The sequence below is a fragment of the Thalassophryne amazonica genome, chromosome 18 (genome assembly GCF_902500255.1).
Source record: "Thalassophryne amazonica chromosome 18, fThaAma1.1, whole genome shotgun sequence".
Lineage (NCBI taxonomy): Eukaryota > Metazoa > Chordata > Actinopteri > Batrachoidiformes > Batrachoididae > Thalassophryne > Thalassophryne amazonica.
The window spans coordinates 48,731,724-48,759,145 of record NC_047120.1 but is presented as its reverse complement, the minus strand read 5'-3'; the positions used below and the strand labels follow the sequence as shown (position 1 = coordinate 48,759,145).

The 27,422-nt window shown below is 39.5% G+C and overlaps 2 protein-coding genes across 2 annotated transcripts in view; one reads left to right on the top strand and one right to left on the bottom strand.

The window, feature by feature from the left end:
* The window catches only part of LOC117530219 (cone cGMP-specific 3',5'-cyclic phosphodiesterase subunit alpha'-like), an 81,852-nt gene that overhangs the window by 49,600 nt on the left and 4,830 nt on the right, over nt 1–27,422 (bottom strand). Inside the window, exons 4-9 of the mRNA XM_034193147.1 lie at nt 23,791–23,847; nt 23,464–23,608; nt 21,983–22,125; nt 21,450–21,601; nt 21,204–21,327; nt 20,473–20,544 (exon numbers count right to left, since the gene is read on the bottom strand). Of these exons, the coding sequence (XP_034049038.1) occupies nt 20,473–20,544; nt 21,204–21,327; nt 21,450–21,601; nt 21,983–22,125; nt 23,464–23,608; nt 23,791–23,847 (693 nt within the window). The remainder of the gene's footprint in view (nt 1–20,472; nt 20,545–21,203; nt 21,328–21,449; nt 21,602–21,982; nt 22,126–23,463; nt 23,609–23,790; nt 23,848–27,422) is intronic.
* Nucleotides 614–10,107, top strand: rbp4 (retinol binding protein 4, plasma). The gene is made up of 6 exons (XM_034193146.1): nt 614–663; nt 852–973; nt 1,137–1,273; nt 1,388–1,494; nt 3,790–4,002; nt 10,002–10,107. Exons 2-6 carry the CDS (start codon nt 872–874, stop codon nt 10,022–10,024), a joined length of 582 nt encoding a protein of 193 aa, XP_034049037.1. The 5' UTR covers nt 614–663; nt 852–871; the 3' UTR covers nt 10,025–10,107.

The window sequence follows — 27,422 nt, the reverse complement described above, 5'->3', positions numbered from 1 at the left end:
ACTGGGATTTTGCCCACTTTTGTAATAAGGAGTTCTGTCCACTGGAATTATGTCCGCTGGGATTTTGTACTGTCACCAATGGTTTCACAGTGACTGGACCTCCAATGCTGCTGCCATTCAAGGAAAAGAGCCGAATCTAAAACCAAATGAACCAAAACCTACAATAGGTATTCCATGTGAAATGGACAATACTGTTGATCGTTTCAACAAGACAGCTGCAAATCTCAGCTTTGTTCAGCCTTAATGGAGGTGTGTGCTCTGAAATAGGTTGTGCACAAATTAAGAAAACAACATGCACGTGTGTTACAATCTACACACAATAAATGTGACTTGACATACAGGTCTGAGTTTTCCACTAGACTTTGGCGGTGGTGAGGCCAAGGTTTTCAGAACACCAGGAAAACATCAGCAGTTCATTTTTGGAACCAAATGTGCAGAAAATGTCCACACAAATCAATATGGGGGGGGGGGGGGGGGGGGGGGGGGGGGGGGGGGGGTCCAGCAGTTATGTGAGAATTCCTGTCCAATTGAAAGCCAGCTTGCTGTGGGGATAGTCGGGGGGTTTCAGGTATCCACGTCATTATGCAATAGTGTCCAACTCGATATAAGTCCAACGTCCACAGAAAACCAGACGACGTTTGTGAGCTTCTTTGCAGTGACGAGGTATGAACCGATAAATTCACATTCGCAACCAAATGATATATTTTTTCCCTGCTGTATCAACAACAGTCTTTTTTTTTTTTTTTTACAAGATGAATTTCTGAGAGAGTTCCTGTGCATTGATGTTTCTGGACTATTCAGTGTGTTCTTATTGTGGCTGTCTTGTGGAATGGCCAAACTCTCTTCCTCAGTGTTTCTCTGACGCTCCACAATGCTGCGGTACGTTGTGGCTTTTGGTTTTCTGGTTGTGTGCTGGGCACAGAACTGCCAGGTGGCCAACATCCAGGTCATGCAGAACTTCAACAAGAGCAGGGTGAGTAAAAGTCATCAAGAACATGATCAGCTTTAGGCGATTCTGCAGCGTCGTCTTCTTGGTGATGATTACAGACGTTATGCAACTTAGAAGATTGGTCAAATCTTTTTTTTTTTTTTTGAGTGAAGTGTGCTGAAGGTTTGAGGTGGACTTTGTCTTGCAGTATGCAGGCATATGGTACGCCACAGCAAAGAAGGATCCGGTGGGTTTATTCTTACTTGACAACATTGTGGCGCAGTATTTTGTCCCAGATAGCGCCCCAATGATGGCTGAAGCCAAGGGCAGAGTCATCATTTTGAAGTGAGTTTGATTCTATTCAGCTCACTTTACCCTTGTTAACTTTGCAATATTTGAGCAAATATGAGTGTTTATAATTGAGTGATCATTCTCTCTTCATTTTTTTGGGCCATCCAGCAACTGGAACATGTGTGCTCACATGTTCGCCACCTTCGAGGACACCCCTGAACCTGCCAAGTTCAAAATGACTTACTGGGGAGCTGCAAGTTACCTACAACAAGGAAGTAAGATAACATAAGCTTCAGTTGTATGCAAACGTTTGAGCGCCCCTGATAATTTTCATGATTTTCCTTTAAAAATCATTGGTTGTGTGGATCAGAAATTTCAGTTAAATATATCATATAGCAGACAAACACACTGATATTTGAGAAGTGAAATGAAATTTCTAGTATTTACAGAAAGTGTGCAATAATTATTTAAACAAAATTGGGCAGGTGCATAAATTTGGGCACCCTTGTCATTTTTATTGATTTGAATACATTTAGCACTAATTATTGGAACACAAAATTGGTTTGGTAAGCTCATTGACCCTTGACCTCCTTACACAGGTGAATCCAATCATGAGAAAGGGTATTTAAGGTGGCCATTTGCAAATGTTTTCCCTCTTTGCATCTCTTCTACTGAGTGGCAACATGGGAGCCTCTAAACAACTCTCAAATGATTTGAAAACAAAGATTGTTCAACATCATGGTTTAGGGGAAGGATACGAAAAGCAATCTCAGAGATTTCAGCTGTCAGTTTCCCCTGTGAGGAACATAGTGAGGAAATGGAAGATGGCAGGCACAGTACTAGTTAAAGCCCGAAGTGGCAGGCCAAGAAAAATCTCAGATAAGCTGAAGCGAAGGATGGTGAGAACAGTCATAGTCAACCCACAGACCTGCTCCAAAGACCTACAACACGATCTTGCTGCAGATAGTGTCTCTGTGCATCGTTCAACGATACAGCGCACTTTAAAGAGATGGTGTATGATGCTGTAATGCAGAGGAAGCCTTTTCTGCAGGGTTTTGTTTTTACTGGCGTGTGTCTGACTGTGGACAAGATAACTCAGAAACAGCTGACCAGATTTCCTTCAAACTTGATGAGAATTTTACTTGGATAGATATCTAGAGATAATTAGACTGTAGAGTAGTTTGGTCAAAGGTCAAGGAAAAAAAGATCCTTAAAACAAAATGCCTTTTTTGTATATTAACAACCAAGAAGCCTAGATGAATAATATGAAATATATTTTTCATCAGAATATTTATTATTGATTGGTATGAATGAGGGCAGCACGGTGGATTAGTGTTTAGCATGGCTGACTCACAGCAAGAAGGTCTGAGGTTCAATTCCGACCCAGTCCTTTCTGTGCAGCATTTGCTTGATCCGCCTGTGTGAGAGTCTGTGTGACAGTATTAACACTGTGTGAAAATCTTGCGTTCTGATTTCATGTATTAGCAAGGTTAGCGCTTTTAGCAGCTATTTACTTTTATAATTTAATTTAATCTTTATTTAACGAGGTTAGTCCCACTGAGATCGAGATCTCTTTTGCAAGAGAGACCTGGGCAATTATAACATTTCCAATTCACCTTACCTGCATGTCTTTAAATGTGGGAGGAAACCCATGCAAACACAGGGAGAACATGCAAACTCCACACAGAAAGGCCACAAGTGGGAATCGATCACATGACCTTCTTGCTGCAAGGCAACAGTGCTAACCACTAAGCAACCGTGCTGCCCATGCTGCTATCGGTAGCATGATGACTAAATCCAGGATGTAAAATGGCCATTGTTTTAATACCCACACCCAAGAAACTGACATAAAAACCACCACACATTCAGAAATATGCTTTAATAAAACACCAGAGCAGATATTAGCACTGGTTAGCGCTTTTAGCAGCTATCGGCAGTTTGATGAGTTTTGGTTGTTAATCTGTGATTACGGAGGGGATAAGATCACCATAATGTTTTAACACCCACACCCAAGGAAAGAGTTATGAAAACCACCGTTCAGAACCCCAAATATGCTTTAATAAAACACCAGAGCAGATATTAGCGCCGGTTAGCACTTTAGCAGATATCGACATTTTTGTGACTTTTGGTTGTTAATCTGTGATTACTGAGGGAATAAGATCACCATAATGTTTTAATACCCACACCCAAGGAAAGAAGTTTAGCTAGAAGTTCGGTAATAGGTGCAGATGCGTTTGAGCTTTTTTTTTATCCTGCCCAGGTCATGAATTTAAATGATGTTTCTTCCCCATTCCGATGCTTGGGTTGAACTTCAGCAGATACTTTTGACCATACAGGCAAAGAAGTGTTGCGTTTCTTGTGTATGATTAGTTGATTTGGAATTTGCTTGAGGGCTCATGAACAGTTGAAAAGGCGCACCTAAAGAAGAATGTATATTTGAATGTATGTTTCTACTTTCTTGATATGTCACGTATCACCCACAACAGCACAACACAGGAAGAACATAACATCAAAGGTCAGCAAGTAAATACACGTGCACATCTGACTGTCTTCCCACCCCAAAATTTCAGATGATGAACACTGGGTGATAGACACAGACTACGACAACTACGCCGTCCATTACTCCTGCAGGCAAGTGGCGGGAGATGGCACATGCGAGGACAGCTACTCCTTCATTTTTTCTCGTCATCCAACTGGTCTGAGGCCTCAGGATATGCTCACCGTAAACAGAAAGAAACAGGAAATTTGTCTGCTGGGCAAATACAAGCCTGTCATCCACAATGGTGAGCAAAGTTCAACCGTTCACTATTAATCTCCGCCAACCTCAAGCAGGGTTATATCTGACCTCTCTTGTCCATCCACACTAAAACTCAAAAAGTGGCTGATGGACTAAGAGGAGTTTTTATTTTGGATAAGTGGCTCCTGGGTCAAGGACTTAATTTGCTTGGAAAACTGGTGGTTGGCTCTCACTGCGGTATTGTATCACTTCCTGTTCCGGAGCACAGCGGTGTTTTTCTGTATCTGTTAGCTGTTTAATCTGCGCAGTTAGATTGATCTAGTTATCTAGATTACGATTTGTTTCCCAGTGTAATCTTTACGTGCCTTAACTAAAGCACTCCTTCTGCTGAATCACCTCTAAATTATTTACACATTATTCACTTTGCGTGTTTTTAGGAATCCGCTAGCTTAGCGTAGCTACTAGCTCTTAGCCGATTTAGCATGGCGGCTTCTCCTGTCTCTCCCGCACTTTTCTGCTCTGCGTGTGAAATGTTTAGTTATTCCTCGGCCTCCTTTAGCAGTAACAGTACTTGTAATAAGTGTAGCTTATTCGTAGCTTTGGAGGCCAGGCTGGGCGAATTGGAGACTTGGCTCCGCACCGTGGAAAATTCTACAGCTAGCCAGGCCCCTGTAGTCGGTGCAGACCAAGGTAGCTTAGCCGCCGTTAGTTACCCCCTGGCAGATCCCGAGCAGCCGGGAAAGCAGGCTGACTGGGTGACTGTGAGGAGGAAGCGTAGCCCTAAACAGAAGCCCCGTGTACACCGCCAACCCGTTCACATCTCTAACCGTTTTTCCCCACTCGACGACACACCCGCCGAGGATCAAACTCTGGTTATTGGCGACTCTGTTTTGCGAAATGTGAAGTTAGCGACACCAGCAACCATAGTCAATTGTCTTCTGGGGGCCAGAGCAGGCGACATTGAAGGAAATTTGAAACTGCTGGCTAAGGCTAAGCGTAAATTTGGTAAGATTGTAATTCACGTCGGCAGTAATGACACCCGGTTACGCCAATCGGAGGTCACTAAAATTAACATTAAATCGGTGTGTAACTTTGCAAAAACAATGTCGGACTCTGTAGTTTTCTCTGGGCCCCTCCCCAATCAGACCGGGAGTGACATGTTTAGCCGCATGTTCTCCTTGAATTGCTGTCTGTCTGAGTGGTGTCCAAAAAATGAGGTGGGCTTCATAGATTATTGGCAAAGCTTCTGGGGAAAAACTGGTCTTGTTAGGAGAGACGGCATCCATCCCACTTTGGATGGAGCAGCTCTCATTTCTAGAAATCTGGTCAATTTTCTTAAATCCTCCAAACCGTGACTATCCAGGGTTGGGACCAGGAAGCAGAGTTGTAGTCTTACACACCTCTCTGCAGCTTCTCTCCCCCTGCCATCCCCTCATTACCCCATCCCCGTAGAGACGGTGCCTGCTCCCAGACTACCAATAACCAGCAAAAATCTATTTAAGCATAAAAATTCAAAAAGAAAAAATAATATAGCACCTTCAACTGCACCACAGACTAAAACAGTTAAATGTGGTCTATTAAACATTAGGTCTCTCTCTTCTAAGTCCCTGTTGGTAAATGATATAATAATTGATCAACATATTGATTTATTCTGCCTTACAGAAACCTGGTTACAGCAGGATGAATATGTTAGTTTAAATGAGTCAACACCCCCGAGTCACACTAACTGTCAGAATGCTCGATGCACGGGCCGGGGCGGAGGATTAGCAGCAATCTTCCATTCCAGCTTATTAATTAATCAAAAACCCAGACAGAGCTTTAATTCATTTGAAAGCTTGACTCTTAGTCTTGTCCCTCCAAATTGGAAGTCCCAAAAACCAGTTTTATTTGTTATTATCTATCGTCCACCTGGTCGTTACTGTGAGTTTCTCTGTGAATTTTCAGACCTTTTGTCTGACTTAGTGCTTAGCTCAGATAAGATAATTATAGTGGGCGATTTTAACATCCACACAGATGCTGAGAATGACAGCCTCAACACTGCATTTAATCTATTATTAGACTCTATTGGCTTTGCTCAAAAAGTAAATGAGTCCACCCACCACTTTAATCATATCTTAGATCTTGTTCTGACTTATGGTATGGAAATAGAAGACTTAACAGTATTCCCTGAAAACTCCCTTCTGTCTGATCATTTCTTAATAACATTTACATTTACTCTGATGGACTACCCAGCAGTGGGGAATAAGTTTCATTACACTAGAAGTCTTTCAGAAAGCGCTGTAACTAGGTTTAAGGATATGATTCCTTCTTTATGTTCTCTAATGCCATATACCAACACAGTGCAGAGTAGCTACCTAAACTCTGTAAGTGAGATAGAGTATCTCGTCAATAGTTTTACATCCTCATTGAAGACAACTTTGGATGCTGTAGCTCCTCTAAAAAAGAGAGCTTTAAATCAGAAGTGCCTGACTCCGTGGTATAACTCACAAACTCGTAGCTTAAAGCAGATAACCCGTAAGTTGGAGAGGAAATGGCGTCTCACTAATTTAGAAGATCTTCACTTAGCCTGGAAAAAGAGTCTGTTGCTCTATAAAAAAGCCCTCCGTAAAGCTAGGACATCTTACTACTCATCACTAATTGAAGAAAATAAGAACAACCCCAGGTTTCATTTCAGCACTGTAGCCAGGCTGACAAAGAGTCAGAGCTCTATTGAGCCGAGTATTCCTTTAACTTTAACTAGTAATGACTTCACGACTTTCTTTGCTAATAAAATTTTAACTATTAGAGAAAAAATTACTCATAACCATCCCAAAGACATATCGTTCTCTTTGGCTGCTTTCAGTGATGCCGGTATTTGGTTAGACTCTTTCTCTCCGATTGTTCTGTCTGAGTTATTTTCATTAGTTACTTCATCCAAACCATCAACATGTTTATTAGACCCCATTCCTACCAGGCTGCTCAAGGAAGCCCTACCATTATTTAATGCTTCGATCTTAAATATGATCAATCTATCTTTGTTAGTTGGCTATGTACCACAGGCTTTTAAGGTGGCAGTAATTAAACCATTACTTAAAAAGCCATCACTTGACCCAGCTATCTTAGCTAATTATAGGCCAATCTCCAACCTTCCTTTTCTCTCAAAAATTCTTGAAAGGGTAGTTGTAAAACAGCTAACTGATCATCTGCAGAGGAATGGTCTATTTGAAGAGTTTCAGTCAGGTTTTAGAATTCATCATAGTACAGAAACAGCATTAGTGAAGGTTACAAATGATCTTCTTATGGCCTCGGACAGTGGACTCATCTCTGTGCTTGTTCTGTTAGACCTCAGTGCTGCTTTTGATACTGTTGACCATAAAATTTTATTACAGAGATTAGAGCATGCCATAGGTATTAAAGGCACTGCGCTGCGGTGGTTTGAATCATATTTGTCTAATAGATTACAATTTGTTCATGTAAATGGGGAATCTTCTTCACAGACTAAAGTTAATTATGGAGTTCCACAAGGTTCTGTGCTAGGACCAATTTTATTCACTTTATACATGCTTCCCTTAGGCAGTATTATTAGACGGTATTGCTTAAATTTTCATTGTTACGCAGATGATACCCAGCTTTATCTATCCATGAAGCCAGAGGACACACACCAATTAGCTAAACTGCAGGATTGTCTTACAGACATAAAGACATGGATGACCTCTAATTTCCTGCTTTTAAACTCAGATAAAACTGAAGTTATTGTACTTGGCCCCACAAATCTTAGAAACATGGTGTCTAACCAGATCCTTACTCTGGATGGCATTACCCTGACCTCTAGTAATACTGTGAGAAATCTTGGAGTCATTTTTGATCAGGATATGTCATTCAAAGCGCATATTAAACAAATATGTAGGACTGCTTTTTTGCATTTACGCAATATCTCTAAAATTAGAAAGGTCTTGTCTCAGAGTGATGCTGAAAAACTAATTCATGCATTTATTTCCTCTAGGCTGGACTATTGTAATTCATTATTATGAGGTTGTCCTAAAAGTTCCCTAAAAAGCCTTCAGTTAATTAAAAATGCTGCAGCTAGAGTACTGACAGGGACTAGAAGGAGAGAGCATATCTCACCCATATTGGCCTCTCTTCATTGGCTTCCTGTTAATTCTAGAATAGAATTTAAAATTCTTCTTCTTACTTATAAGGTTTTGAATAATCAGGTCCCATCTTATCTTAGGGACCTCGTAGTACCATATCACCCCAATAGAGCGCTTCGCTCTCAGACTGCAGGCTCCTCTCCTGTGGAACCAGCTCCCAATTCAGATCAGGGAGACAGACACCCTCTCTACTTTTAAGATTAGGCTTAAAACTTTCCTTTTTGCTAAAGCTTATAGTTAGGGCTGGATCAGGTGACCCTGAACCATCCCTTAGTTATGCTGCTATAGACGTAGACTGCTGGGGGGTTCCCATGATGCACTGTTTCTTTCTCTTTTTGCTCTGTATGCACCACTCTGCATTTAATCATTAGTGATTGATCTCTGCTCCCCTCCACAGCATGTCTTTTTCCTGGTTCTCTCCCTCAGCCCCAACCAGTCCCAGCAGAAGACTGCCCCTCCCTGAGCCTGGTTCTGCTGGAGGTTTCTTCCTGTTAAAAGGGAGTTTTTCCTTCCCACTGTCGCCAAGTGCTTGCTCACAGGGGGTTGTTTTGACCGTTGGGGTTTTTACGTAATTATTGTATGGCCTTGCCTTACAATATAAAGCGCCTTGGGGCAACTGTTTGTTGTGATTTGGCGCTATATAAAAAATTGATTGAATTGATTGATTGAAAATCTTTCCTTCTTTACTCAGTTCCTTTAGCATTCTTGCTGTATGACATCACAATGGTGAAATTGTGATAAAAGGCAAAGACAGGTAATGATCACTATTACAGAGGTATAGGCCCTCCGAGGACCTTTTAGATTTAAATTTATTGTAGTTGACGTGTGCAAGTGTGCAAGCACATTATTTTTATATACAGTGGTGAGCCGGTTCCGCTAATCTGCTAACCGCTAATTATAGAAGCTAACGTTTTCATTAGTGGACACACAAGTTACTGAAACATGTGGTGGGTTTTACAAATAAATCTGTATTTGTAAATATGTCATTTTTTATTTGTAAAAAAGGCCATTTGAAAAATGAAAATTCTGTTTGCTAAGTGATTCATCACTTTTAGTGAATGTGTGGCAAATGCTGTTCACACTGCCATGAACACTGTCATCTCCTGGCCAGTAGATGGCAGTGTTCATGGCAGTATATGGTTATACCAACCAACCAACCATGTCAGGAAACTAATGTTCCCATTATGCATTGCGGCATGTATGTCGAAACGCTAAAACCTTCAAAATTAGTGCATTACTTTAAAACTAAAACATATAGCTGATATTTTCACTTTGTAAAACGACAGACGTGACGTTAATTTCAATAACTTGCCCGGAATTAGTTTGTTTAAAATTAGAACCATAAGTCAAAACTGTCTGCCTGTGCATGATTCCAGTGATATACAGACAAGTCTTTATGGTGTAAAAATAAATCATCTTTTTTTTCTTCTCTCTCTGGTCACTAGGTCTCTTTTACTGAGATAAGCGCTGATTCGTTGTTGTGTCAGTAGCTGCCAGTGTACTGAAGTCACGACTGGAAGTTATCGGTTTAGCTTTTATCTGTAACTTCTGCATTTTTTTTTTTAGAGATTTATCAGTTTTGCTTTGTAAAAGTTAACTTTTCAGTTACCGGACTAATGATTATCAAAGTTAACTTTTTGGTTAGCTGTGCCCACCACTGTTTAAATCACATAATTTTAGTGAAAATTGACATCACTCAGAGCAGAGAAGGAGGAAGTGCTAAAATGTTGTAAAAACAAAACAAAACAAAAAAAACAGTGATTTTCTATTTAGTTTAAAACTTCCCAAGGAAAAATCTTTAAATTTCCAGTGAAGTGAGCACCTTCTGCAAAAACGACTTGTGAGAATGCCCCATTTTTAATCTTGAAGTGTCCATGTTCCACTGTAAATAATGTTTCTCTTGTTTTCTTTGCAGGCTTCTGCACGAACCAAAGCTGATGTGTTGAAAGTCTTATTTTCTTTTCAAACCACCCACCTCTGGGACCCTTCAACCGTCTGCTGGTCTCGGACTGATTCTCTACGGAATTCTCTTCTTCGTTCTCAAAAAGTGCAGAAAACAGACCACATCTCTTTAAAATAAAATCAAGTCTTAAATCAACAGAGATACTGTAAATACAAAGAAGGAAAATAAATAAAACCTGCAGCCTGCACTAAGATCACCTTTTCTCTCCACTCATCACCTTTTTAAATTTATTTTTCTCCCAGTTAGGGCTAGTGTTGCCAAACAGACATGAGCTCTGCAGTAACCACCATGTGTATTTACACAGAGGTCAGCAAGTCTGTCTTTGTCTTTACATGGGAAGATTTGTTGCAAGCAGAGGAATATTTTAAGTAGAAATAATCAGTAACACATTCAAACCTATAAATGGAAACAAACCCACAAAATTTCTGTTATTTCATTACAAGTAATTTGCCCATAAGGGCAAGAGACATGAGACACAGTTGTAAGTTGATTTTCGGCTGTCAGACCATCTTATTTTCACCAAAAATTAACATCTATAAATATAAAAGGCAATCTATGTACAGTAGTGTTCAGAATAATAGTACTGCTATGTGACTTCTGTGAATTTTCAGACCTTTTGTCTGACTTAGTGCTTAGCTCAGATAAAATAATTATAGTGGGCGATTTTAACATCCACACATATGCTGAGAATGACAGCCTCAACACTGCATTTAATCTATTATTAGACTCAATTGGCTTTGCTCAAAATGTAAATGAGTCCACCCACCACTTTAATCATATCTTAGATCTTGTTCTGACTTATGGTATGGAAATTGAAGACTTAACAGTATTCCCTGAAAACTCCCTTCTGTCTGATCATTTCTTAATATTTACATTTACATTTCTCTGATGGACTACCCAGCAGTGGGGAATAAGTTTCATTACACTAGAAGTCTTTCAGAAAGCGCTGTAACTAGGTTTAAGGATATGATCCCTTCTTTATGTTCTCTAATGCCATATACCAACACAGTGCAGAGTAGCTACCTAAACTCTGTAAGTGAGATAGAGTATCTCATCAATAGTTTTACATCCTCATTGAAGACAACTTTGGATGCTGTAGCTCCTCTGAAAAAGAGAGCTTTAAATCAGAAGTGCCTGACTCCGTGGTATAACTCACAAACTCGCAGCTTAAAGCAGATAACCCGTAAGTTGGAGAGGAAATGGCGTCTCACTAATTTAGAAGATCTTCACTTAGCCTGGAAAAAGAGTCTGTTGCTCTACAAAAAAGCCGTCCGTAAAGCTAGGACATCTTACTACTCATCACTAATTGAAGAAAATAAGAACAACCCCAGGTTTCTTTTCAGCAATGTAGCCAGGCTGACAAAGAGTCAGAGCTCTATTGAGCCGGGTATTCCTTTAACTTTAACTAGTAATGACTTCATGACTTTCTTTGCTAATAAAATTTTAACTATTAGAGAAAAAATTACTCATAACCATCCCAAAGACGTATCGTTATCTTTGGCTGCTTTCAGTGATGCCGGTATTTGGTTAGACTCTTTCTCTCAGATTGTTCTGTCTGAGTTATTTTCATTAGTTACTTCATCCAAACCATCAACATGTCTATTAGACCCCATTCCTACCAGGCTGCTCAAGGAAGCCCTACCATTATTTAATGCTTTGATCTTAAATATGATCAAACTATCTTTATTAGTTGGCTATGTACCACAGGCTTTTAAGGTGGCATCAATTAAACCATTACTTAAAAAGCCATCACTTGACCCAGCTATCTTAGCTAATTATAGGCCAATCTCCAACCTTCCTTTTCTCTCAAAAAATTCTTGAAAGGGTAGTTGTAAAACAGCTAACTATCATCTGCAGAGGAATGGTCTATTTGAAGAGTTTCAGTCAGGTTTTAGAATTCATCATAGTACAGAAACAGCATTAGTGAAGGTTACAAATGATCTTCTTATGGCCTCAGACAGTGGACTCATCTCTGTGCTTGTTCTGTTAGACCTCAGTGCTACTTTTGATACTGTTGACCACAAAATTTTATTACAGAGATTAGAGCATGCCATAGGTATTAAAGGCACTGCGCTGCGGTGGTTTGAAGCATATTTATCTAATAGATTACAATTTGTTCATGTAAATGGGGAATCTTCTTCACAGACTAAGGTTAATTATGGAGTTCCACAAGGTTCTGTGCTAGGACCAACTTTATTCACTTTATACATGCTTCCCTTAGGCAGTATTATTAGACGGCATTGCTTAAATTTTCATTGTTATGCAGATGATACCCAGCTTTATCTATCCATGAAGCCAGAGGACACACACCAATTAGCTAAACTGCAGGATTGTCTTACAGACATAAAGACATGGATGACCTCTAATTTCCTGCTTTTAAACTCAGATAAAACTGAAGTTATTGTACTTGCCCCACAAATCTTAGAAACATGGTGTCTAACCAGATCCTTACTCTGGATGGCATTACCCTGACCTCTAGTAATACTGTGAGAAATCTTGGAGTCATTTTTGATCAGGATATGTCATTCAAAGCGCATATTAAACAAATATGTAGGACTGCTTTTTTGCATTTACGCAATATCTCTAAAATTAGAAAGGTCTTGTCTCAGAGTGATGCTGAAAAACTAATTCATGCATTTATTTCCTCTAGGCTGGACTATTTTAATTCATTATTATCAGGTTGTCCTAAAAAGTTCCCTGAAAAGCCTTCAGTTAATTCAAAATGCTGCAGCTAGAGTACTAACAGGGACTAGAAGGAGAGAGCATATCTCACCCATATTGGCCTCTCTTCATTGGCTTCCTGTTAATTCTAGAATAGAATTTAAAATTCTTCTTCTTACTTATAAGGTTTTGAATAATCAGGTCCCATCTTATCTTAGGGACCTCATAGTACCATATCACCCCAATAGAGCGCTTCGCTCTCAGACTGCAGGCTTACTTGTAGTTCCTAGGGTTTGTAAGAGTAGAATGGGAGGCAGAGCCTTCAGCTTTCAGGCTCCTCTCCTGTGGAACCAGCTCCCAATTCGGATCAGGGAGACAGACACCCTCTCTACTTTTAAGATTAGGCTTAAAACTTTCCTTTTTGCTAAAGCTTATAGTTAGGGCTGGATCAGGTGACCCTGAACCATCCCTTAGTTATGCTGCTATAGACTTAGACTGCTGGGGGGTTCCCATGATGCACTGAGTGTTTCTTTCTCTTTTTGCTCTGTATGCACCACTCTGCATTTAATCATTAGTGATTGATCTCTGCTCCCCTCCACAGCATGTCTTTTTCCTGGTTCTCTCCCTCAGCCCCAACCAGTCCCAGCAGAAGACTGCCCCTCCCTGAGCCTGGTTCTGCTGGAGGTTTCTTCCTGTTAAAAGGGAGTTTTTCCTTCCCACTGTCGCCAAGTGCTTGCTCACAGGGGGTCGTTTTGACCGTGGGGGTTTTTACGTAATTATTGTATGGCCTTGCCTTACAATATAAAGCGCCTTGGGGCAACTGTTTGTTGTGATTTGGCGCTATATAAATAAAATTGATTGATTGATTGACTAAAAAGATTAATCCAGGTTTTGAGTATATTTCTTATTGTTACATGAGAAACAAGGTACCAGTAGATTCAGTAGATTCTCACAAATCCAACAAGACTAAGCATTCATGATATTCACACTCTTAAGGCTATGAAATTGGGCTATTAGTAAAAGAAAAGTAGAAAAGGGGGTGTTCACAATAATAGTAGTGTGGCATTCAGTCAGTGAGTTCATCAATTTTGTGGAACAAACAGGTGTGAATCAGGTGTCCCCTATTTAAGGATGAAGCCAGCACCTGTTGAACATGCTTTTCTCTTTGAAAGCCTGAGGAAAATGGGACGTTCAAGACATTGTTCAGCAGAACAGTGTAGTTTGATTAAAAACTTGATTGGAGAGGGGAAAACTTATACGCAGGTGCAAAAAATTATAGGCTGTTCATCTACAATGATCTCCAATGCTTTAAAATTGACAACAACAACAACCAAAAAAAACAGAGACGCGTGGAAGAAAATGGAAAACAACCATCAAAATGGATAGAAGAATAACCAGAATGGCAAAGGCTCACCCACTGATCAGCTCCAGGATGATCAAAGACAGTCTGGAGTTACCTGTAAGTGCTGTGACAGTTACTTACAGTAATTTATTTGCAAGAATCCCCCGCAAAGTCCCTCTGTTAAATAAAAGACGTGCAGAAGAGGTTACAATTTGCCAAAGAACACATCAACTGGCCTAAAGAGAAATGAAGGAATATTTTGTGGACTGATGAGAGTAAAATTGTTCATTTGACAATGACCCCAAGCACACTAGTAAATGAGCAAAATCTTGGTTCCAAACCAACAAAATTAATGCCTCGCAGATGTGAAGAAATCATGAAAAACTGTGGTTATACAACTAAATACTAGTTTAGTGATTCACAGGATTGCTAAAAAAGCAGTTTGAACATAATAGTTTTGAGTTTGTAGAGTCAACAGCAGATGCGACTATTATTGTGAACACCCCCTTTTCTACTTTTTTTTACTAATAGCCCAATTTCATAGCCTTAAGAGTGTGAATATCATGAATGCTTGGTCTTGTTGGATTTGTGAGAATCTACTGGTACCTTGTTTCCCATGTAATAAGAAATATACTCAAAACCTGGATTAATCTTTTTAGTCACATAGCACTACTATTATTCTGAACACTACTGTATGTATGTGGCACGGTTTGTGTTTGCTATGCACAGCCACAGTGGCCTTCAGCTGCAAAAGAACTGAAGGTTAATATCAGAGCAACCTGGGCTCCGATAGTGGCCACCTGAGCAGTGCCACAGAGCGATCATCTCCATGCCATGCCGCATTGCTGCAGTAATTCAGGCAAAAGGAGCCCCAACTACGTATTGAGTGCTGTACATGCTCATACTTTTCAGCTGGCCAACATTTCTCAAAATCCTTTTGTGTACTGGCTTTAAGTAATATTTTAATTTTCTGAGATACTGAATTTAGGATTTTCATTAGTTCAGTTCTGATCATCAAAATTAAAAGAAATAAACATTTGAAATGTCAGTCTGTGTGTAATAAATGAATATACAAGTTTCACTTTTTGAATGGAATTACTGAAATAAATCAACTTTTTCATGATATTCTAATTATATGACCAGCACCTATATTTATACCATGGACAATATTTTGGGACAGATTTTCCTGTTAACAATTACATGTTCATGACAATTACATGACTTACATGTTGTTACACCCCCCCCCCCTTTAAAAAATTACAAACATCAGTATGTAATTAAGAGAAATTTTAAAGAAGAACTGGCCACTTAAGTGGCAGGAATAAGGATGTGCTACGTTAAAAGGAGCGTCATATCTTTATTGCACATTTTTATACATTACACAGAACAGGAAAACTAACTTCTAAAGACAACAGCACGGCCGAGATTGTTTTTAAGTTTGTCTGGTTACACGGCAGGAATAAAAGGCACTTTAACCTCTTTTCCCCGACCAGGAGGACCTTCACTAATCCCCCCTTAAATAGATTCAAAGAAGGAATTAACTCTTGCAATGTAATTCCAGCCCAACAGCCTGCAAGCTGGAAAAGTCAAAGTGGACGAGTGAGCTTCACTCCTGCAGGATAAAACACGGACACATCAACGACGGAGGGTAGAAGGTTCAAGACTCGGTCAAAGAAATCTAAAGTTAATGTTACAGTCGCACAGTAAGAGCGGAAAGGATTAATCAATTCATTGACAATTAATCCAGAACTGCTTTAATAATCTATTTTGAGTCATAACACCCGCCCACATCCACATTCTTTGATTTCAGCTAAATTTTCTAGCTTAGTTTACTCCTATCTGGTAGGAAGCAGACATTTGAAGGCGTCATCTTGGGCGCTGCATCAAAACAACTGACATTTTTAATATTTCATCATCCAAACAAGTAATCAAGACACCAATTAGATTACAAAAATACACAAAATGATCAAATCCCCACTATGCCCCGCCCTGATTATTCAAAAAGCACACACAAAACATAGGTTTGTAAAATACAATGACATAATTCCATGTTGATAAAACACACTATTACCACTGCAAAAACTAGAAATCCAATCGTCAAGTTCATAAATATTTGGAGAATGACTTTTTTCCTGTCTTCTGTGCACGCCACAACAGAGGTGAAACAAAACCATCACAATGTGCACATCGTGTAGGCTTTTAGCTTTAATTCAAGGGTTTTAACAAAAAAATATTGCACTGCATATCCTTTTATTTTCCACACAAGACAGTATTTGGCCCGAGTCTCCCATGTGTCTTGCAAATATTAACCGAAATTTCACATCTTTTCAGGAAGGAAAAAAAAAAAAAAAAAAAAAAAACTGCACCTCTCCATGTAAAACTGTACAACTGGTGATGCAACAGGCAAACACTGTGCTGTGCAGTTTCTCCAGTCACAGCAACAAAAGCCTACAACTCTGTCAGAGGGTATTTAATGGCTTCCATCATTCACTACTCAGTTTTTTGTGAACCATCTACACAGATTGACGACACGGCAGTACTATACCGTCTGTATTTGTCAGCAACTGATGTAAACGCCGTCCACGACACAGTCAGTGATCATGTGTCCATTCTTGACTTGTCTAATGAAAACTGGTTGCTTAAGTGATGATTGTATTGACAATTTTTATGCTTCAATTTATTAAATTACTTATGGCCCCTGAAAAAGGAGGTACTGTGTACAAATGGCTCCATTTTCCAAGTAGTGATACATGTGATACATTTTGTTAAAGCCCTTGAACTAAAGCTGAAAGTCTGTACAAGAGGCACATATTGATCGTTTCAGTTCAAATTCATTGTGGTGATCTACAGGAGGAAGAAATCACTGTCCAAACACATAGATTTGACTGCCTATATATTCAATGACAGTTGTTCACAAAAAAAGCAAGAATAAATACAAATACAAAAAAAAAATAAAAAATAAAAAATACAATTCATTAACACCCTCAACAAAAAAAAAGAAGGAAAAACAAACTGCCCTGAACTCAAAATTAAACCTGATGATAAATTATTATCAGGTCATGTATTTCAGTACATGATCAGACTGCTGTTTGTAGGCAACAATCAGCAAATTATGTGAAAAATGTAAATGTCATTTGTCAAAACTGAGAATGTGGATCATGTCCCTTAATTCCTATTTAGTTTTTAAAAAAATCCTGCAAAGTTCAAATATATAGTTGGTAAGAAAAGATTTGGAGTTAAAAACAACATAATCCTTCACATCCAATTTTGAAATGATCTCTTAAAGAGATTTTAAGTAACGGTGTGGAGATGTAACATAAGAGCTGAACAGCAGTGCTGTTTTTTTTTTTAATACATCAGTTTGTCTAAAACTGCCGGTGACATATTCAATGCTTGTGTCCAACATTTACAATAATAATAATAAAAAAAGCCAGTGTAAAAATAGCTGAGTGTGAATTAAAAACCTGAGCAATGTGAAGAATCAAAAGCAGACCAACTGTGATGACTAACACCACTCAGACCTTCATTGAAGCTGCAGCATTTCCTCTCCAGTGATTACATTTGGATCTTGATTAATTTTCTTGGTACTCATCCAGGTCAGACGAGACAGTAGTCCATGTGTGCCAGAAGCTCCCTGTGGCTGCTGACGGGGTACGGCGTCCAACACTTCGGGCACTCCAGGAAGCTCTCATCCAGCAGGCTGCTGATGGCTTTACACGGCGACTTTGAGGAGGGAGGGTCCCCAACAGTCAGACGCTCAAACTCAAGGTTGTTGTACGAGCTGGGCTCAGAGAAACGAGAGTTTGGCTGTTTCTGAAACACACAAAACAGCATTCAACATTATCACGGAAACATAAAAATGATGATGATAATTATCATCATTACTGCTCAGGTTTTCTGAGTTGGTCAAGAAAAGTGGGCAGTTTGAAGCACTGAACAAGACCTGCGATGTCCAGTGAGACTTACAGCGGACTCCAGTTTAGCAATCTGATCACGGGCCTTGCGGAGCTCCTTTAACACCTTCTGCAGCTGGTGCTGCATGCTCTGACGATCAATCTTTTCTTTGTCAAAGTCTTTGGCAGAAAGCTGGATCTTAAAGAGGGAGGGGGTGGGGGGGGAGGAGCAGGAATACTTTACTGTACAGAAACATTTTTATTTATTTATTTTCTGTAGATGCGTGCTGGTACTCACAACTGATAGACATAGAGGGGGTATAGGGTGCAAACCTTTTTATCCAGGATTTGAGTGAATAGGAAAAATCCCAAAAGTTCACAATTCTCAAAATGTGCATGTAAAAATTCCTCTATTGTAAGAACAGTTTTAGACAGATTTATTTACACAGCACAACCGCCGGCACCCAATTTGAATTCCGAAAAATCATTTGCCCAATTTAAATCAAATCATTTTATGATAATCATCATCATTATTACTACTACTATTTTTGGTCATTTTGAATTTTATAACAAAACTGAAAATCAGTGATGTGTCATGGTCCACCTGCTGTGCTGACACGGGGGGTGAACCCATGATGTGTACTTGGGGAACCATTGATTACACTGGTATATTAATATTTAGAAGTTGCCTGCTTCAGAAATAAATGTGCTATTTATTATAGATTTTGGCATGTTGAATTCAAATATGACAATAACAATGGCTAATTGGCTACTGTTTCCAAGATATACAAGGTTTTACATTTTGCGTCTACATAATTATATTGTGTTAATAGTAGAGTTTTCAATAAAAAAAATCATAAACATAGGTCTTTTTTGTTTCTGTGACTGTTTATATAATTTTCTCTTTTTGCAACACTTTAAAAAAAAAATCAGCAAAAGGGTTATATATTAACCCTTAGTAGCACAGTAGTAGCATTTATTAAAACTACAGCCAATCAACAATTTCAAACAACATATTCATTCTCAGTTGGTCCAAAATTAGTAAAGTTTGAGTATCTTTATTTCAGAAGCATTTTGGCTGTAGACCAGCGTTAGTACATTTAAAACAACTATGAACAGAACCAAAATGCTACAAAACATTAATGGCATGTCAAGAATAAACCCAAAAACAGCTCATTTTAGACATGTCAGAAGTCCATATTTACTGTTGAGACACGCCCACCTGATTTGTGGAAGAAAAACACAAACATCCCCCTCTGATGTCAGAAGGGGTGTGGCCAGCAGCAGTTCCTTTATATTTAAACAGACAGCTACAAACTGGCACTTCTCAGAGACCTGAACTAATTTTTTTAATGACACCACCTTTGATTTCTTTTTATTACATTATTACATTTTTATTACATCCATCCATTTTCTTCCGCTTTATCCGGAGTCGGGTCGCAGGGGCAGCAGCTCAAGCAAAGCCGCCCAGACCATTTTTATTACATTGTTTGTTATATTCTATTGTTCTTACCAGCATGCTTATTTTATGTTATTTCATCCCCCCCCCCCAACTTATATTTAGATATTTTATACTTAGTTATTTATATATATATATATATATTTGGGCATCTAGTGTGGGCAGCAAAGTAAGAATTTCATTGCACAGAGAAACATGTTTCTTTACTGTGCATATGACAATAAAAGCTTTGAATCTTGAATCTTTGTGACTGTGGAGCACTATTAGCTTCAAATAGTAATATCTGCTGTGAACCTGGTAACCTGTATTAGTTGGCCAGAAAAGGTGCATGTGGTCCATTTAAGGATTTCTGGCAACAACATATTACAGTAAGGGGGGGGGGGGGGGGGGGGGGGTAACCTGTTAAAAATTACACTATATTTATAACTCAAAATGATCATATTTACTATGCATCATCAAATATGTGCATGCGTACAGAAAGAAAAGAGTCAAAGTAAATATTAGCACCACAGTGCAACTATATGTTTAAAAATGTGAATAAATAACACCACAATGTAATAAATGCACCCGAAAGAGTGGATGTGAATAAATTAGACTGCAGTAAATTATAAGCAAACATTATTTGAAAAGTGCCAAAAGTAATGGTTTGCTTTGGATAAAGTAGGACGACGCTATTGAAGCTCAAAGATACTCCACATTGAGCACTTTGAAAGGCCCCCCCACCACCACCACCACATACACACAGAAAGTAGGACAGACAACAGATGCCGCAGGAAGCGCCGGTACCCCTCATGGCCCTTGCAGATTTGGACCATGAAAACCTGATTGTTGTTATTTTTGTCACACAATTCTGAGCACAGCACGTGGCCAAACTTCCCCAAGTTTGCCTGTTTAAAGCCATTTTAATCCTCAGGCAGCACTGCAGTAATCACTCTGGAAATTCATACAGTGAGACAGAGGACAAAAACAGTTGTTTTCGTCTTTCTCATCAAATCAAATAACGTTTGTGTGTGTGTGTGTGTGTCCTGCCACTATTTGGCCATTTTTTTTGTGGCTACAGTGTGTTACCTGTTGCTCCAGTGCTGCTATTCTCCTCTGTTCTTCACTCTGAGTCAGGAGAGACTTCTGGAGCATATTCACCTGTGAAGATCAAGTCCACAATCAGACATCACTATGGGATCTTTGTGTAATTATTCTCATTTAAGTTCAGATGGTTCGGTGAGGTCAAATCTAACAGACGTCAATCACTGGGATAAAAAGGTCAAAATTTATGGTTTTCACTCCGATGTCCGCCAAACATCGCGCACTGACAGTCCTGTCAAAAGGTTTACATACCTCTGAGTTTTTACAGGGTTGAATTTCGTAATGACAAATGTTTATTAGCAACCAACCCTTTTTTTTCTTTTGACGATTTCCCCTACACTTGGCTTAACAACGATGATTCAGAATCAGTCTTCTTGCTTGTCTCGGTGCCCTTGAGGTATACAGGTCCTGTAGGGATGGCAGACTGCATAGACCCCAAAATTGCCATAAATGGTGAACAAATTTGATTTCCCCCTGATTTGGACTAAATTTGGCACGCACTTAAGTGGATTCCAGAAATGCCCTGACAAGGTCAGCCAAAGGTCAATCATCTGGGTAAAGATCAAGGTCAGTAGGGTCAAATCCCATCTTGCTGCAGCCCTTACTGTCGTCATGCCCGAGGGTAATACTAGCATTTGTTGAGTCAACTTCTTGTAGTTGTCCATCTTGTCACAAATTAGGAAATAAAGGACAAACAGGAGTGAGTGAAGAGTCACCTGCAGCAGAAGGTCAGCAGACCTCTTCCTCTCCTCCTCCAGTCTGACACCCATGTTGTCTAGTTCCACTCTCAGCCAGTCTGCTTGCTCAGAACACGCCTTCCTCTCCTCACCAACCACATTCCTGACCAGAACACTCATCTTGTCATTCAAGGTCAAACACTTCCCGGCACAAAGCAAAGATCTTATAGTCTTTTTGTCGTAGTATTTACTCAGATCAGAGAAAAGCATCACCAACAACTTTACCTGTTGCTAAAGCGCTCTGTCTGCAGCTGCTCCTTGGCATCTTGCAGCTCTTTATTTTTCTCCTCATACCTCCTCTGCAGCGCAGATGTCTCCTCCTGAAGCCTGATAACATGCTCCTTTTGAATCTGAAGCTCAGCCTGAGCTTTCGCTGTCTGCCAAATCACAGAAAGCTCCAATTAGTGCAAATATCAGAAAAGTGCACTGGAAGAATTCGACAGAATGATAAAAATGCAAAAACTTCCAGAAATATATTACTGATTTAATTGCAGTTAGGCAATTAGAATGCCGAGCTTAAATGTGTGCTCCCCAAATGTGTCATTTCAAATGTTTGAATTTCAAGAAGCTCATCAGACAAAAAAAAAAAAATCCACAGAAAAGAAATGGAAGAACTGAAATGGCCACTGTTTAAGTCAACCATGTCTTTACAGCATGAGGGCTCAAAAGCAAGAAAAGGTCATGACATCATTTCAGTAACAGTAAAGTGCTGAAAAAATATGAAGGCAGGACAGCTGAAACTAAAACAACAGTTCGACCTGTTCTCTCTGCACTCGGAGCTCCTGTTGGGTTCTGGTGACCTGGTCTTTTTGGTTCTCCAGGTCCTTCTGCAAACCCAGAAGCAGCTGGTCATAGTGCTCTTTAAGTTTGTCAGCGGTGTTTTCGGTTGAACTGGCTGAAGCTGAAGGAGGAGAAGAGGGAAAGAGATTTTAGTTACTGTATTTGGTTTGTCATTTACAAGGAAAATATTCATATTTTGTCCAGAGCAGTGTGGTCAACATTTATAATAAAATGTATTTTACTTGTCAGAGCACCAAAAATAGTATTTTTAAAGTCCTAGAAAAGGGTATGGTACCAAACACTTCCACAGATTTTCTGGATTTTTCTACTTGCACCAAACACTTTCAATGTTTGGTGGTGATGTGTTTTTTTTATTATTATTCTGATAAAATACAAGAACTTAGCAACATCAAATGAGATTCAAAATTGCTGAAATTAACTGAATATTGTCTCTGTTTGCAGAAGTGGACCTGCACTCCGCTTGCAGTGGACTTACGATACAGTTGTTGGGGATTTAAAAAATTCACGATACCAATATATATGCTAATATATACATAAAATAGCAACAATTCCTAATATTTCATAATAAAACCAACTGAAGTATGCCAACCAACCAACGCTCATCACTCTGCTGTCACACTGCCTTCACTTTGACTGGCAGTTGCCATGTCGCGTCTCTCAGCATTTGCATAATAGAATTCTTGTGTATTTTGGCCCTGCTTTCCTGGATGCATAGCGACCACTTTTCCCGTTGCTGCAAAATGCGCACTGATTGAAAGTGAATGGCAGCTGGTCACTTTGCCTCTGTCTCTTGTAGCTAAAGTGGCCAAGGAGTGATGGGGCCCATGTTTGACAGCACTGCAAACAATACTATCTGATTGTCTCTACTGGACATACTAGATAATGACATCATTTTCAACACAGTCAAAGTAACACATTATTTATTTAATCAGTAGAAGTTTTCATATCTATGGTACCCTGAAGACAGTAAAAAAATAAAATAAATAAAAAATTTATTTTATGACACCAAGGTCATCAACATCGAAGATAACAGCAATCAGGATCAAGGTGAGTGTGCAGGGCTTAACTTTAATAAAAGGGGATTGCAAGGGCTTAACAGAGGTATGCCTTCTCCGAGTGCCCCTGCAGGTACTCATTGTTTTCAGATGATTTTCACAAAATTTAGGAGAATTGCCAATCTTATCAAGAACCACCACCCATTAAATTTTGTTGTTGACTGAGATCTAAATTCTGGATCAGAATTTTCAGCCATGACAGAGGTAGGCCCTCAGAGGTCCCATGTGGTATTGAATGTTGCACACAAATAAGCCCATTGCAGATCAAACATGATTTCAAAATATTTTCCTTTTCTCTTAAATGTCATTTTACTGTGTTTGAACTCTACCCTTGATGATGTTAGAAATGGCTAGTTGGGTTGCTTTTATCTTTACTCGCTCACCGTCACAGTTGGGCTCTTGTTTTGTTTGCTGCTGCTTTAACTGGGCCAACTGCTGTTCAAGGTCCAAAGTGCGGGCGTGGATACCCTGAACGTACGACTCTCTCTGCTGGTCGTACACGAGCCACTGCTGGTTCTTTTCCAGAGCCTGGTGGAGAGACACGTACTGCTGCCAGCATTCATTTCCGCATGTTTTATAGCACAACAAATACGACGCTAGCATGATAAACACCTGGGTTATGTAGCATTCTTAGAATAGCATGTTCTTTGATGCTCGGTAGAAACAGATTGTATAAAACAAACAAAGGGTACATCATTAACTGGACTCACATCTTTCAGCTGGTCCTGCACCAGAGCCACATCGGCAGGCGGTACCTGATCCGTCTTCTGAGAGAGAGAACAAGTTGTTATAACCCCAGCTGTGATACATACTGTTATCACCACCATCATGGATCTAGATGATGCACCAAGAAGAAATGAAGTTATCCAGCGGACCAACTTCTCACCAAATGTCTCTGAGATGTGTTCAAAGGATTCTGGGCTTTGTTTTGAGCAATGATGCAACATTCTAACACTCTGAAAAAGAAATTTGCATTCCATTATTTTTCCACTGATATTTTTAGCAGTTGGCTTAGCATCTGTTTTCTGGGCAAAATCTCAGACATTTAACAGAAAGTAGGTTTACCACAGGCATAAAATCCTTCACAGGCTGATGAGTTTAGATTCTTATTTCCTTTCAACAATGCAAAAACACTGCAGAGGGATCAGTGCATGGACTGTTTTTTTTTTTTTTTTTTTTGTAATAGAGACTTCATATCCCCAGTGTCCATCTCTCACACCAGTGAGTCCTTTCATATTTCTGTCACCATGATCCCGAAGCCTCCATCCTGATCTCAAATCCCAATCCCTAAAACCAGTTAAAGCCTCCCTGTGGTGTGTCAGAGCGTAAACGTTCATCTCAGCATCACGAGCCTGTCGACTTTTTTCCTCAGATTGATTTGAAAGCATCAAAAAATAAAGCCTCTAATAACTTGGGGTGAGGCTAGAAAGGGATTCTGGGTCTGGTGGTTAAATTACTTCTGGGAAATTATGGTGTAAAGCTCAGAAGTTTGCAGAAGTTTAGTCACGGCAACTGGGCTTCTTGCTTAGCTGGGAATCCTTATGCCACTCATCAGTCTGATGAAGACTTGAATGGGGAACCTTCTGCTTTGAAAGAAAGTGCATTCAGTGTGAACCTTTGAAAACCAGAGGATGAGGTTGGGAAGCCTCCTGTAACATTGTACCAAATATCCATCAATTCTTATCTCAGCTATGTGCAGCCAATTACGTGTGATTAAAACAACTTTAAATCTACAGATATCATCAGGTGCATGGTCTTTAACCTCGAATCACTTTTTAAACAATGGTACATAAAGACTCAATCATCTAATGCATCTCCATAAACATTTCCAGATCCAACACATAACCACACAAGCCTCAGCAGACTCCTGATAACATTTCTGACCATTGAAGGTCCAGGAAAGCCCTAAGGTGCTGACTGGAGATCAACACGACCATCTTTTTAAAGAATAATGCTGCATAACTGAGAGAATTAAGTTGCTGCTTTGCAGTACTGCAGGGCCTCAGGTGAAGAAGCTATAAGGTATAATACTGTGCTTGATAAAGCAGTCAAGTGTTCTTGTGCACAGAGTGCTGGTGGAGTAAAACGCGCCACTTTCTGCAATGTTTCTTTCTGAGCTCTGTATTGACTGGGCACTCAGCTTTTAATAGCACAATAATGATTTGGGCTGTTCCAGAGGTAAAATTGGAGGTCAAACAGTGCCACCTAGTGAATAAAAAAACCCCCATAAATGCTGCTTTATCAAAAACCTGTGCTTCCTTTTGCGTCATTTGACATTTTTTTGCCATGCTTTTGCACTTTGCACTAAGCACTCTGGATTGACCTTTCGCTTGAAAGGCGCAAATAAATCCATTTTACCTTTTCACCTAGTAGACAAAAGGAAAACAAGCTTACACACTGAAATGCGTGCTTAGGGAGCTGCCGGTAAACCTGTATCAATGACCACAAACGAAACAGTTCAGGCCGCAGTTTATAACCAGCGGTCAAAATTCATCTGCGCAAGACAAACCTGAACAGTGGAAATCATGTGGTTGAGTTACAATACACGGATGCTTTTCCCATTTAAGGACATTTCCGTGAGACAGCTTGCAGTTGTCAGATTCTCTTGTATTTAATGTGATGCCAGAAGGGACAACACATGGTGTCAGGCATAAGGACAAAACCACACATACAATTAAATACTTATGACAATACACACGGTCTGTAACAGCTCCCTAAAGGAAGAATAATCCCCAACACTAATTTTTAATTTCTGTATACATTATATATTTTTGAAACAAAACAATAAGAAAAAAAAAAAAAACATATATCCTCAAGTCGCTTATTAACAAGTAAAGCTTGTGCAGCTGAAACATCTCCTTAAGGAAGTCCTGCAGGCAAATTTTCTGCCTCCAGGTTTGTTGTCTTCTTTGCAACAGGAGCAACGAAAACAAGAACAAGTTCACCAGCACAACAGGATACACAGTAAAGTCTGCCCTGTTAGATTAGCACTGCAGCACGTGCACACAGTCTCACTCCAAACTATGAATCAACTCCATTAGAGTGTAAAATCACATGCAACACTCACAATTAATTTACAATATGATAAAGTTCATTTAACGTTATTGCAGTGTCACTTTAACACGGCATAAATTCCAGGGTGTATGTGTCGGTTGAGTCTGTCTCATTTTTAAAGACGGAGCAAATATGGTTCAAAGACGCTTAGAAATGTTTCCCACCTTCCGTGCAGCATCATCCTGTGATTGACTGTTGTGTGGCATCTTTACAATGGCTGAAAAAACAAACAAAGCAAAGGCACTTCCTCTGGATGGTGGAGGTTGTGGGGGCAACTAACCAAATTGCTATGTGGGATTATTTGACTTTAGTTTGACTTAACTTGGATTTTGAAACTAAACGGATTGTCTTCAACAGCATTTTGAAGAATGACAGTAAACAGGGAAATTCAGAGGGGAAGGTGCAACAAAGTTCACCCCACTCGAGAACTAAACTGGGAACGCTGCCTACCAAACTGCAGTACACATCATGGGCCAAAACCCCTCAGGCCGCACACACGCTGAATATTTGGCTTTAAATGTGGACAGCGGAGATGTGGAGTTTTTTCTGAGATGTTTTAGCACTTCTGTCTCTTGTGAAAGAATTAGTTGGCCGATTCGATTTCAGCTTGAGCATGTTTTTTTTTCTGCACAGAGGACGTGAGCCTAAATAATGATTATTAATTGTAATTGGAAGAAATGTCTGCTTCAGTTACATTCATACAAAATCCTTTCTGCAGGATTGTGCTTACGATCAGGAAATAAGAGTTTGTTTGATTTGGTTCATTTTTGTGCAGAAACTCTCTCTCACTGAACCCATTCACACCGTACCTCGCTTGACTACCTCCTTCGCTTTTGTTTCCTTTAATCACTAAATTTATGCAAACTCCTTTCTGCAGGATCAAGTGGATGGATGACTGTTGTTTTAATTTTGGAAGATAACTGCTGTGAAGCCATTTAAAAATAACTATTTCTGTGCAGATATGTTTTGTATCTACATTCACCAGGCTAAGCAACTTCAATCACACTTGCTCCTAATTTCCACATCATCCATCCGTCTTCCCAAAGCCGAGGAACCTAGTTATTATTAAAAAAAGATTCCAATGCAATTATTCAAACAATTGCAATCATAATTACAGAATGGGAAACAATCTGTAACTGTCTGTAAAAGACATGTTTGACACTTTTTATGACTTGTATTAGTTGTCGGTAAACAGAGATTCTACATATTTTGCACAGAATTATTAAAATAAGCTCTGGGACCAAATGTCAAACAGCAAATGCTTGCTGAAATACAAAAATCTCAGCAA